Here is a 13,596-nt window from a genome sequence, read left to right as displayed (position 1 = left end):
AAAGTACCGTGCACGCTGCCGCACACCGCAGCCCCGCGCTGAGCCACCGCTTCCCGTGCCTGGCCCTGCCTTGAGGAACTCATTAGCGCCGTAGCGGCTCACTGTAATTAGTGTCCTCAGTCGGAGCACGGCAAGCGGCGCTTGGCCGGAAGCAAGCGCTCGGGTGCTGAGGCCGGGAAGCACCGCAGCGCCGGAGAGTGCAGTTAGCACAGGGCGCACCGGCGCCTCCGATCTAGGTCACCGCCTTACAGCTACAGTGCTGCAGCAGATTATTGCCTGCAAGAGCTTAGGGATACACAAGCCTGCTCTCAGCAGAAGCATCTGTTTGCACTTTTTCACTGCTGACTGCAGTTCTAGAAGGCCGGGAGCTTGCTGGGCCCAGCCCCCCACAGTAACCATTCCCTTACACTTTAACACAACAGACAGGGCTTTGCTGTACGAAATGAACCGGCAGAGTGGAGGACAGCTGAAGGTGTGCCCAGACCTCGCCGTAATCCTGCTACTGAGGATTCTACTGCATGGCATAATTTAAAGGCTGCTGCAGCACAAACCCCGCTTCCATCGATGTGTGTCCAAACCTTTTGACAAGTTAAAACAGCAAGAGGGGCCAGGCACTAACACGAAATTATACAAAGCGTGGCATTTCAACATCCTTTCAACTTATTTCACCCTCCCCCCCCCGACAGACCCTCTCCCTCTATTAAGTCTGATGCTGACTCCCGTTATAGGAAAAGAGAAAAATCAGTCTTGACATAACATTTATTGAATATTTCCATTCTAGTAGATGAAAAGTCTGTACAAAACCAAACATTTCCTTTACTTAAACCAATCTAGAAACAGTCAGCTGAATTACAACCCACTACAAACACAATAGCTTCTTTGAAGCCATGGTAACACTTAAATATGGTTAAGACTTCAATGCAGAAATTTGGTTTGTTAAAAAGCTCAAGGGAGCTTTAACTTCTCAAAGTTAAAAAAAAAAGAAAAAAAAAGGCAAAAGTTGTGTTTCACAGATACAGTCCACTGGATCACCAACACTGGACAAATTAAGTACTTCGAGTCCTGAGATAACAAGGAATCCTGGTATCCTTTAGACAGTCTTCTGTTGTCCTTTCTTGCCAATGAGGGACTTGTGGATATGTGGTATTACACCTAAGAAAGAACAACAGTTAAGACCACGCTATGTCTCTTCAACGACTTTCCTACTAAACTTCATACTTCAAATAAAATGACAACAATAAAGAACTTCAAGTCTGTGACAAGTTCATGCCACCCAAGTATCCATAAAGAGGAAGCAATTGACATACCACCACCAGCAATTGTTGCCTTGATCAGAGAATCCAGCTCTTCATCTCCTCTGATGGCAAGCTGCAGGTGTCGGGGAGTGATACGTTTCACCTTCAAGTCTTTGGATGCATTTCCCGCCAGCTCAAGAACCTGAGACAAGACAGTTACACAATCAAGTGAGACCAACACAGTCTTAGCTGTTTGATTCTCAGTTCGAGAATCGTTGTCACAGTTAGTGATGCCAAGACAGCAAGCAATGTCTCTTTTGTAGGAGTTCCTTCTTTGGAGTTCTGCATATAGTTTTCCCCAATGACAGAGTAAGTTCTCTACAGCAGATACAACGGGCTGTAATGGCTCATTAACAGTTATTTCACACACTGCATTTTTCCTACAAGTCACAATGCTGCATGAAAGACAGTGGAGTTATATTTCACGGTCTTTTGCTAGTGTAAGCACTTAAAAATATCTGAAAGCACACAGTTTAAAACTGTCAAATACAGTAGATGCTAGCCATTATGTCTTTTGGGGGTTGACCAACTTGCTTGCAGGAATTTTACCTCAGCTGTCAGATACTCCAGGATTGCAGCACTATACACAGCAGCTGTGGCTCCTACACGCCCATGGCTGGTTGTCCTAGACTTCAGATGCCTATGGATGCGGCCAACAGGGAACTGGAAAATAACAAAAAGTATGAACAGATTGTGATGACACAAAACCTCTACACAAACTGCACCCTGAGCACAATGTCAGCGGCAGAAGCAAAGGCCGCATATCAAGACTTGAGAACCCAGTTAAGACACTGCATACCAAACTCACAACAGCAACTTTCACAATTCTCAACACAAGCAGTAGCAATGGCCACAAGGGGAACTACTTTCTTCCCTGCAGAGATTAGCGAGGGTCTAAAACCAGTCGGGTGCGCTGGTTACGATCCTTACATCAGTGCAGACAACAGCATATGAAGGTTTCACACCGTACAAACGAACAACTGGAAGGCCAGCCTAACTTTCACTCACCCACGCCTCAGCCCCCGCTCACCTGCAGTCCAGCCCGTTGGGAACGGGACACGGCTTTGGTCTTAGTCTTCCCGGAGTCCTTCCCAGCTTTCCCACCAGCCTGGCAATGCCAAGAGAAGATCAGGAGCTGACGTCTCCCAGCGCGCATGCGCCGTCCGAATGCCCCCCCCCCCACCCGCGCAGAGCGGCACGCGCGTGCGCGCCGCCCGCCGCACCGCGCGGCACAGGCCGCTCCCCGCGCGCATGCGCGGCCACAGCTCCCCGTCCCCGGAGCGCCACTGCGCGTGCGACCCGCCTCCCCCACCCCCCATCGCCTCCGCCCTCCCCCCACTAAGGCGGCGCGCATTCCCCCCCCCACCACCAGCAGCACGGAACCGCCCCGGCCCCGGCCACCGCCGCCCGTCCCCCGAGCGGCCCCCGTGGTTCCTCACCATAACGAAGCGGAGCGCTGTATCGTGGAGGGGAAGGCTGAAGCAGAGAGCGTCCCGTACGCACCGAGCCCGAGCAACAGCACCGACGTATCCCGACCCGCCGCGATTCAAACTGCGCCCACTCCCGCCTTCCCCCGGCCCTTTATATCCGCACCGCGCGGCCGCATCCGGGAACCCCGGCCTCGCCGCCAGCCAATGGCCGCGGGCGGGGCGGCCGCTCTGCCCCAGCGACAACCAATGGCGGGGCGGGGCGGGGCCGGCCGCGCGAGGAGGGCAGCGGGGAGGCCCCGCCCCCCTTTAAAGGGACAGGTGGGGTGAAGGTGGGGGTGGTGTCGGGCATGTCGCCCGGTGTTCGGGGACTTCCTTCGCCCCGGGGCCTGTGCTGGGGATGGGGCGCCGTGGGGTCACCGGCGGGAGAGGCCTTGCCTGGAGTCACTCCACCGTGTTCCCGGGATTCTGTTTCGCCGGGTCCCGCTCCGGCATCGAGCCTCGCCGTGTACTCAGATCGCTCCAGAGCCGCCGCTGTGCCGGCGGGGCTTTCTTTCCACAATGCAGTCGATTGGCTTTGTGTGCAGAGCGCTCGGGAGCAGCCTGAAGGAGATTATGTCCCGCGTTTGGGATGAGGAGCTATTGCACTGCCTCGGCGAGGACACGAGGCTGCTCAGGGGCGTCGAATAAAGCTCATATCAAGTCCTCAATATTCCGGGGGTGGGAGAGTGCCAACAACTGCACATGTGCACTGACTTCTATTTTTACCTCTGTCATAGGCAGGGGATGTGCCGATACCTCGGGCCACCCAGCCTCAGACCCCTTTGTGTCACTGGATATTTCTTGTTGTGTCACAACTACAGTTAAAAGCAGTTTATCATTAATTCTGCTCCAAGTGTAACAATTAGTGCAGTGCAAATTTCCTCACGTTGGGCACTTGGAATCCTGTGTTTCCCTAAAATGAAGCCTTAACCCGCTTGGTTTTTTTGGGGGTGCCATTTTCAGTAAATTACCATTTAACCTCAGAGCTCAGCTGAGGGTGTTCTTGGTTAATCCAATTCTTTCAGCTTCAAAAAAGTAACAATTCACTGCGCTCTCCCAGAACATTGTAAATCTGTATTATCTGAGAGGTTTGCTGTTCATGTGTGAGCATGCAAAGAGCTCAGGGAGAATTCTTTGCCCTTAGATGGCTAAATAGCTCTTTAGAGGGAAGACTTCTAGAGATGGCTGTGTCATGCACCTCACCAATCTGATCACAAACACACCTCTTGGGTAGGTGTAGCCTGTGTTTACCTCGATATTGCAGGGTCTTGAGCACAATGAATACTCTTACAGCTAGACATATAATGAGAGGCATGAAATTGTCATGAGGATTCTGCATAACTTTTCCTCTTTATTCAGGTCTACAGCAATCAAAGTACTCAAGTTCCAAGACAGGAGTATGTGTCCTGATGGCTAGAGCTTCACTTAAGGGTCTTTCGAGCTGTTCACACAAGTAGTAAAGATTTTAAACTTTGCGGCTCTTCTTCTCCAATGTACGACTGCAAATACTTGGTCCCCTGGCTACAAAGGACCCTTTGCTTCAATCTCTACACAGCCTAAGGCCACATCGTCAATGCCATCCACGCCCTGCTTCACTTCGGGCATCGAGTCCCAGCTGCTATCGCCTCAGGGTGGGGATCCTACTGCAGGCACATTCACAGAGAGGCAGGACTGAATCCAGAGCAGACACTCCTACATGCAGGGATCTGGCAGTTTGTTTTTATGTAACTGTCTGGTGCTTCCGTCTATTTGAAGCATCAGCTGTTTATACACTCATTCAGCAAGAAAGAAGATAAGAGGGTTTGAAGGATTTGTTTTGTTTTTTTTTAAAGTTTTAAACCTCAAGATTTTACAAAAGCCTGCAGAACTTAAGATTTCATTCAACATGTTGTTTAAAAACTGTTTCTGTTCAAAATCAAGGATCCATGTGCCCTTTACCTTGCAGGAAAAGAGAACCAAATTGTAGGCCATAATACCCCTGTGGAACACCATTCAAGAGGTAGGAAGGAAAAAAAATATTTTTCTCTTTGGTTTCTGTCCATAGAAGTGCTAGGAAGGGGAGGAAGAAGGCCTCCTACCAGATGGAGACAATCCCCCTGGTTCGGAAGTGAACTTTCCACACAGCTCACTTTGGCTGCACCCCTGGAGCTCCTTGCAGCTGGGATTACCAGGCAAGGCAGCCTAACACCAAAGGCTAAGCTAAAGCAAGGACGTATATTTGCTATCCAGATCAAGTTAGGGACATGTCAGGTAGAGTACATGAACCAGCCTCATCACCTTATACCAGCTAACAAGACTCTCCCACAAGCACAACCTGGACTCCCCTCTCTGCTATTTAAAAAGATAAATTGAAACAAATTTAGGTGCACAGGAACAATCCCAAAGAACTGCAGGTCCAGTTGTGAGCACAAATAACCTCAATCCCACATGCACAAAAGGAGAAAAGGAAGCACTTACTACCTCCATCTTCCTAATGATATTTGTATGGAAAGCCTATGCCCAAGTGTCTTTCCTTCGAAGGCCACAGTGGTGAGGGGCTTTGCATCATTTACCCAGCCCCTGTGTCCCTGCTTTTTCACTGTGAAGTTTTTCTGGTGCTTCTCACTAGAGGTGTTGTCTGTGCTGGGTGGGCTGTGCCCGAGCTGCTTTCGCTGCTCGCCATCTCACGGGGCCCAGCACTGAGGCTGCTGCTGCCTTGTCCTGGACCACACTGCTTCCACCTGCCCTGGGAAGCTGGATGGCTTTGCTGGTGTCCTGCCCGAGCCAGTTTGGGCCAGGTCCTTGCTGGGAGGCCAGCAGCCTTGCAGTGAGCTGCTGGCTAAAGGTTACCTCTGCCTTGGAGACAGAGACCTGAATGACCTTCAACCACCTGGCTATATTTGAAGAGCCTTAGGAGAACTGGGGTGTAGTGTTGCTTTCTTTTCTATTCTGCCTACTACTTGGTATTATTTCCTTAGATAAAAGCACTTATTTTCCAATTGCCTCAAAAACATATACAGATTTTTTAAAGCAGGTACGACTTCTCACCCCTCTGTAAGTACTAGGCTATGAACATATTATTTGAATTTTCTTGAATTTATTTTTTTGCACCATCTTAGATTCTGCAGAAGTGGTGGAGATCATTCTTCAGTAGAATGATGAAGCATTCCCAGAAAGTTCTTTGTACCACATCCTTCAGAACTTTACAGTTTCTGGATCCTACATAAGTTTAAGTGGGAGATAAACGTTGAGGTGCTCAGCTCTGCCATGGTATTCCCAGGATACACATCTGGATATCTGCAACTTCAACAGCCAGGCAGCAGAAAGCACTGGAGAAATTAATTTTTTAGGTGACAGCTAAGCAGTTCAGTTTTTAGTCAGAGGTTTTAGCATGCCAAACTTTGAACTAGCTCCCCTTAGGTGAGTAATATAGTTCATTAGGGGGTTTTTTAGACACCACTTAAATTATTTAGGCTCTAGTTTTTGTAGTGAAATGAATGCCATTATGACTTGTATTTGCCCCCAGGGTTCTTTCCCCTTGCAGAGGGCTTCCCTTGTGCCCTTTTCCAGGATCTCTATCAAATAACAGGGTTCTGCTCAGCTGGATCTCCCTGCTGGCTGCTATGTCTGGGTTCAGGAAAATCCCACCCTCTCTGGCTGCACTGTTGTATTGTTTGTAGTGATTAATGGGTTCAATTGTTCATCTTAACAGATACATCTATTAATCTGTTATCTCTAAACAGCTTCACACATTGTTAGGAATGAGATAGGTGGGAGATGTGTAGTTAAGGGATTATCATGGGCATGATGGCCTGCCGATGGGGTGATAAGTTATTTTATCTGTAGATTGTAGGTGATTCTCATGCTGCAATCCAGCTGGAAGAGGGAGTAACACTCAGGTGTCACAGTCCTGTTTGTCCTTGACCAAGACATGCAGCCTTTGTAATCTCTCTTTTTGTACCTCTCAGTATTCCAAATTTAGGTATAAAGTGTCTGCCCCTTCCCTTTCTGATAGCAGCTAACAGAATATTTGACTACATTCTCACCTCCGCTTCTCCAAAATATGTGATTTGAAATCCACCGTGGCAGAGGCAAGGCATGTCAAAGGGCTTGCTCCTCTCTCCTTCCCCAAAGTTGGGATGCCTTTTTGGTAAGATTTGCACCTCTAGAACATACCTGGAAACCCTTGTAGGTTGTACTGTATATTTATATTTGGCATATATTTATTTACATCTAGTGAATCCATCACTGCTAGCCTGAAAGAATCTACAATCCGTTGTTCCAATAAATTGCACTGTTTGTGAGCCTGTGTTCGTGCAAGTTCTGAGCCAAACCAGACTTACAGTGTCTCATTGGCAAGCTGCACTATTTGTGAATCTCTGATTGTGAATGAGACCCACTGTATTGGTGCCTCTGGGATCTTACTGAATGCAACTGAACTTACTGAATTGGTGCTGAATTGGTTATAATAAAAAAATTAAACCTAGCTGCACCCAGCCCCTCTTAGGACCAGCTGGAAAGAAGGAGGGATTTTTTTCTGATAAATTTCTATGCTTGTAACATAACACAAGTCTATACAAGTATACAAGTATAATAGCTCACCAGATAACACTTGCATACTGGAAGACTTGAACTACCCCTACATCTACACTGTTGTTCATGGTGCATCCTTGTATTTGCTGTTAATAGTGTCATAATGACTAGCCTGCATAGATTTTTATCTTGTTGTTGTTTAGTCAGCTCTGAAAGGAAACTACAGCTAGGTAGGCAAGGTGAAATGAGATTCTGTCTGCGACGGTGACACCACAACTCCTTAACCTCATCCTTCCCATTGACTTTAACAGAAACTTATCCCTCAACATTCTGTTTTTGCTGTTTGCTTTGGTCCTCCCCCTTCCTCATATCTGAGCTCTGTTCAGTATAGTAATTGAAGCTACATTTACAAGATATTTTGTGTCGGTTACAAAGTCATTTCCAAGCATCTACTCCAATTATGTTCAAATTGGGGAGCTCTTGGGTGAATGTAATTTGCCTTGTGACACCTATGTCCTGAGGACATTGTAATCAAATAGGCTTTTAGCAGCTATAGAAAATTCATTATACCAGTTTCTTGGCCTGAGAAGGCAACCTGGAAAACATGAAAAAGAAATGGGAAGGAAATTTTCATGAAGATGGCTTTTTTCAGGTTTTCAAACAAAATGCTCTCTTGCAGGAGCTGAAAATGATTCTACACAATTTGTTGTGTGAAAATGAAAGGAAAAAGGTAATACCACCTGCCTTGGGAGGTCTGGAGAGAATTCTTGGGGGGGGGGGGCTTGCCCTTTCCAAAGTCATTGCAAGTAGAAAGGATCCAACTCTTCTTAGGCAGTAGAAGGCAGCTACTAAAGCTGTCATTTCTTACTCATGGTGTAAATTGCATTTTGTAGAGAAGGTTTTATACCACATCTGGCATGTGACATAGACAGCCTAGCCCTCACTGAATAGTACGTAATTAATAATAACATGTTCTCATTTTTAGTCATCTGCAACAAAGAACTGCAAGCTCCAGGGCCTGTTTTATACTGAGAAATTACCAGTGTCACAGAGTGAGTCGAGGTGTCAGCACAAATCCCACTGGATTCTATACTTTTTGGCATGGCCTCAGTGGCCATTGGAGACCCTCACCACCAAGGAGACCAGGTGGAGGGGAGAAACAAGACATTGTCAGGACCCCTGGAAGGGTGATGTGTTTCTGCCTAACCCCTCTCATTCTCTCCCTGTCCTTCCTTCCTTTCTCTTTGCCTCTTTTTCTATTAAATAAAACATAGGAACTTTTTAGCACCAACATCTCACCTTATTTGGTTTAAATCACATTTTTGGGGTATATTTCAAACCTTTCTGGGTCTGATCCACTTTATTCACAGAGACTTAATTTCCTCTGCTCTTCTGTGTTAAAACCAGATCATAATTTTTCTCTCTACTTTAAAACAAACAAAAAACCACCAGGAAGGTGGGGATGACATGTTGAGGCTGCAGGGTGACAGGCAGGGGCTGGGGGCTGGGGGTTACACACCAGGAGTTCGGGGTTACAGGGCACAGCAGTGGGTCTGGGCACAGGCAGGGCAGAGTAGTTGGGGACCAGATCAGGGTCCAGGGTCAAAAGCCAGACATCAAGGGTAAGGGTCATGGGTCAAAGGTGAGGGGTCATAGGTCAAAGGTCAAGGGGGTAATTGTTACCAGCATACCTTTACAAACAACAGTAAGGCTAACTCAGGAATGCACTTTTGCCAAAACTTGGGATTATAGTTAAGGGCATCTCATTCCCAAGAACAGTAACTCCCAGAGAGGTGGGTTTTGCCTTTTTTTTTCATTTCTCTTTAAATGTTAGCAATTGTGCCTAAAGAAGAAAATAATAAAAAAAGGCAAGTAGGTAAGTAGACTGTTAAGTAAGTAAGAAGGTGAGGACCTTCTTTCATCTCTTCTTTACTGTTTGCTGCAGTGAAGGGCCTTTTGTGCTGGACTTGTTTTGGAAATTTCCAAGTCTCCTTAATGCAGGGGTTTGCACTTGGAAGCATTTGATCTTGCAGTATGACTATTACTGCCCAATTAAATTTGATACACTGTGAAAATGAGTCACACTTTGACCAGGGCTATAAAGATGACTCTCTTCAACTGTAAAGGGGCTGTGACTGACCAAATGAAATTGTCCCAATGGTGGCAGCATAACATAAGAAATAAAATATGAAAATATGAAGGATTTCCTCTTCAGTGAGGCTTTTTAGGCTGAGTCATCATCACCAAGGAGGTATCCTTGTTCTCTGGGGGTTGGGTTGCTGGTAAAATCAAAACACAGCACTAATCTTGCTGTAAAATTGGAAAGAAAAACATTTTATTTTTTGCAGTCAGGAGACCAGGCAAAGTCAGCATTTCACATGAGATGGACCTTGCCTGGCTGCCATCTGGTTAAGGTTCTCTGCCAGGACTTCAGAGCAGGAAAGATAATGTGCATTAGGGATCTTGTGTTAAAAAGGGATTTTTTTTTCTTAGATGTGAAAGCAAAAAAAAAAATTTAGCATATGAAATTCACTAGATGAAGTTACTGCAGATGAATAGAGGCATAATTATGCAACTATAAAATGACTTTAACAAGTGAGCTCTTTTCTAGCTTCAAAAACACCTCCCACCCTGTCAAATTTTGTGTGTGTGGGGGGGTTGTATGTCCTGATAACTTTCAGTTATACATCACTGCATCTTTTCTAATTTTCTCACCTGGGCCTGGGTCTGCACAGTCTTGCATTTGTGTCCCAAATTCATGCATGTAAAAGGCAGAAAAATGTAAACAAGTTTGTTATATACAATGATTTAATGGTGAGGCCTTGCAACACCTGGAATCAGTCTGAAAGAAGAGAAATATTCAGAACAAGGGAGAGTTAAACATTGGTGGCATGAAAGGCTTTTGTCAGACTGTGACTCTTCAAGGGGATGTGTATCCATCCCTCTTATCTTAGTGAAGCAGCTGGGCTCCTGCTGCAGTAAATCAGGAGCAAAACTAAGGGATGGTGATGGGTAAGAGTTATTGCAGGGCCGTGGTGGTGCCTGTGAGAGGGACAGAGCAGCTTAAAACGAGGTGCTGGGACCTCCTGCAGGAGGGAGCGATGGGGGACACGCCGCCTGCAGCGCGGTGGCGGCAGCAGGGAAGGAGCAGAGCTGATTCCTGTGGGGCAGATCCTCCTCTGGAGGGTGGGAACACCCGCCCCCCGAGCTTGGCATGGAGCAGCTGGGAGGTGAGTGTGGGGATGGCTCAGGGTGGGAGTGCTGGCAGCGGGTGTTGTGTCACACTCCGCCTCTGAAAGCCACTGGGGCCAGAGTGGGTGAAAGCCACAGGAGCTGCTTGCACAAAGCAGCCTCTCCAACTTGCAAGGCTTGCCATGCCTTACTCAGAGGGAGCAAGTAACTTGGGGAGCAGAGGCTTTTACTAGCACACAGTACTACTGCATCTTCAAATGCAATGATTATGGGTGGGATTTTTAGGCCTTCCTCTTGGTCATTGTTTGATCCTGTTCACCTGGCTTTGGCACATGGGTGATGATGCAGTCAAACTGCTGATGCTGCTGTATAGGAACCGGGTTGCATAAATACATATGCACAGCCTGATTTGTCTCCCTCACTGCCTGGCTCCCCAGCAGAGTTCCAATAACAGCCCTGGGCTTCCCCATGCTTTAGAGCAGCCCCAAGGATGCAGGGTTCAAAACATGCAAAGTAGTTTCTGATGAGTCACCACAGAAAAGGGTGTGATGAGAAATTGAGCCACACAAGACTACAAAGGTTGTTTAAGGGCAGTGATCTGCTTTGCATCTCTGCATGGGGCAATGCAACAGGCTCCCCATATTTCTTCCTGCATTTGAGGTAGACTAATACTTGTTGCCCAGTGGGGTCCCTGAGGAGCTCCTGGTCTCAGGGTCTGTTGGTGCCTTTAATCCCTGGTGCTGGCTGTGAGCACAAGGGGCTGCAGAAAGCAGCCCAGGGGACTCACTGCCTTCCTTCATCCCTTCTCCAGGCAGACCTTACTTCAAAGTGAACCCCTGTCCACCAGCAGCTGCATTTCCCACCTCTCTTGGTCCTGGAGACACTTAAAATAACACAATATTTACCTGAACTCAGATTTAACCACAGTGGAGGACAAAGGGGTATTTTTGGTAATGTCTGTGCTTGTAGGACTAGCTGTGTGCTTGTAGATGCCTTTTCAGATGTTGGTGGGCAGTCAAGCAACAGCTGTTTGTGGTACCATCTTCTGGTTCAGATTAGGGGTGCTCAGTGATCTATTTCTAAAGGAACTCCCTGTGAAATGAAAACTTGCCATACATGTCTGTACCTAAACAACTGCAAAAAGCTGAAGGCCTCTCCTTAAGAAACAGCTTGGGACAAAAAAGCAAACATCCAGAGGTTCCTGTGCCACCTGTCTCAGAGGAGCCAGGCACAGCATCTCTGCAGTAGTGAGGGTGGAGGCTGCCAGCAGGGCATGGCTGATCATTGTGGACATTGTTGTGGAAAGGTGGTGTCCCACAGACAGCATATGTGCCAGGGTGTACCCCACAGCACAAGGTCACAGACGTTTTCCCTGTGACCTTGCTTCTGACCTTATCCTTTCCCCTTTCACTTACTGGTCATTTGTTTGCTGTTGCATGTATTGGATGTACCAGACTTGCAATAGAAACAGCTCCTCCAAAACAATACATTTCCTACTCCTTTCCTGAGGCTTCAGGCAGCCTATCATGGAGCACAAAGGAGACACCACAGCTCTGAGCATCTTGCAGGTCACAGATCTGCACCTATAAAAGCACTGCCAATGCCTCTTGCAGCATGGTGCACCCTATTTCCTGCAGCCACATGAAACATTCCCTGACGTGAACCAGCCCCAGCCACTGCAACAGTGACAAAATAGTGCAGTAAAAGCCCATGGCCACTGTGTGAAACCAGACTCCTACTCATCAGCATTTGCACTGCTTCACTTCCTACCCTTCACCATGGATCTGTACTCAGCTTTGCCTGAGCTGGACCTTTAACATCAGCCACATCTCCAGCAAGAGGCACTTCTTACCAGGAGCACCATTTCCTCCTCTTAAATAAAGATCAAAAGCATTAAACAATAACCAGTTTGATCTATGGCTTGCACTTCCTCTTGGACTTGCCATTGTTTTACAGGGATTTACATACCCATCAGCACTTTCAGAACAACACCACAAAGGCTGAATAGGGGAATGTGTGTGTGTGTGTCCAAGTTTCCTACATCCCTAAACCTATCAGTCAGAAAATCAAATGTTGGGGCATTTGCATGTCATTATTGCTCACCTATTTTATCTATTTAGCATATTTAGCTAACTAGGCTCATTTAATCCTCAGCGTTCACTAGTCCCAATTAGAGATGAGCTAAACCGGGTCCCAATTAGGAGATAACAATCTTGGCAATCTGCTGCCTCCAGCAATCTCTGCAGCTGATCCTGATGTGTGGGAGTACAGGAGCCCACATGAAACAGGAAGGAATTGCAGACCCATATCACCTGTGTTATCAAGCTCTAAAGACAACTGGGCAGCAGATCAGGATCTACATGCATCATTTGCTTTGCAGTGGTCTGCATGTATCTTGAGCACTACATCCTCTCACCCTGCCCCCCAAAAAACTGAAGGAGAGTTGGTTTTTGCACCTATCTGTATAAGCTGCATCAAACCATCCATAGTGGCCAGAAGAGTGCCTGACTATTAAAGCTCTTATACCTCATCATCCTTTGCAGCTGCTTCTTGTCCCCTTGGGTCATTCTGCACATGACATGGTGATGAACACACACATTGTGCACAAGTAGCTGAAGCAAGAAATTATGCCCAGATGAAAAAGAGAGCTTGTTCTACAACAGCTGTGGTCAACTGGACAAACCTTGGGGCTTGCTTCTGACTTGGCTTAGAAAGGGTCACTTGTATCTGCTCTGCTTCTGCATGCACAGGGGAGGGACAGTGGCATGCAGAGTGCCTGCAGGCACTTCAGCATGTCCCCATGAACATCAGCTGCAAGAGTCCATCATTTCACCAGAGCTGAAGGATGTGGTATTAGTGGTCTCCTGCAGATCCCACACCACTGACATGGTTTCTTTTAGCACAGAGTGGCACAGAGAGACTGATCAGCACTCACCTCCTTGATGCTTTCAAAAAGCCGTGCCTTCCACTCAGTGCTGTACCTGCTGCATCTTCCCCTGTAGTAGGGAAGGGTTTTACCTTCTGCAGGACTGGCACCACCAGCAAGATATGCTGCATTCCCCTCCAGGGAGGCAAAGTAACCTGGTAACCTTGCAGGCACCACATGGGCCTCCTACAGCCTTTTCCCA

General features: G+C 47.3%; 1 protein-coding gene across 2 annotated transcripts; it reads right to left on the bottom strand.

Annotated features, from left to right (window-relative positions):
• Window positions 1-741: 741 nt before the first annotated feature.
• H2AZ1 (H2A.Z variant histone 1) lies at window positions 742-3,009 on the bottom strand. Of its 2 annotated transcripts, XM_079307254.1 has the most exons (5): window positions 2,735-3,009; window positions 2,326-2,403; window positions 1,845-1,958; window positions 1,308-1,437; window positions 742-1,152 (listed from the first exon to the last, which is right to left on the bottom strand). In XM_079307254.1, the coding sequence occupies exons 1-5, from the start codon at window positions 2,735-2,737 to the stop codon at window positions 1,091-1,093; spliced, it is 387 nt and encodes a 128-aa protein (XP_079163380.1). In that variant the 5' UTR covers window positions 2,738-3,009; the 3' UTR covers window positions 742-1,090. The 2 variants fall into 2 exon arrangements, with proteins under 2 accessions (XP_079163380.1, XP_079163379.1); XM_079307253.1 differs by lacking the exon at window positions 2,735-3,009 and having other exon boundaries at window positions 929-1,152; window positions 2,326-2,466.
• Between the last annotated feature and the right edge of the window lie 10,587 nt (window positions 3,010-13,596).

The sequence above is a fragment of the Erithacus rubecula genome (assembly GCF_903797595.1).
Source record: "Erithacus rubecula genome assembly, chromosome: 5".
Lineage (NCBI taxonomy): Eukaryota > Metazoa > Chordata > Aves > Passeriformes > Muscicapidae > Erithacus > Erithacus rubecula.
Note: the sequence above shows the minus strand (reverse complement) of the source record. Positions and strands in the feature narration are given on the sequence as shown.

Bases quoted from the DNA above. Each gene is read 5' to 3' on its own strand.
- H2AZ1 (XM_079307253.1), bottom strand. From the start codon at position 2,451: ATGCGCGCTGGGAGACGTCAGCTCCTGATCTTCTCTTGGCATTGCCAG. The intron at 1,438-1,844 runs GTAAAATTCCTG...GTCTTGTCTCAG, and splicing joins TGGAGTATCTGACAGCTGAG to GTTCTTGAGCTGGCGGGAAA. The intron at 1,153-1,307 runs GTATGTCAATTG...GTTCTTTCTTAG, and splicing joins GGCAACAATTGCTGGTGGTG to GTGTAATACCACATATCCAC.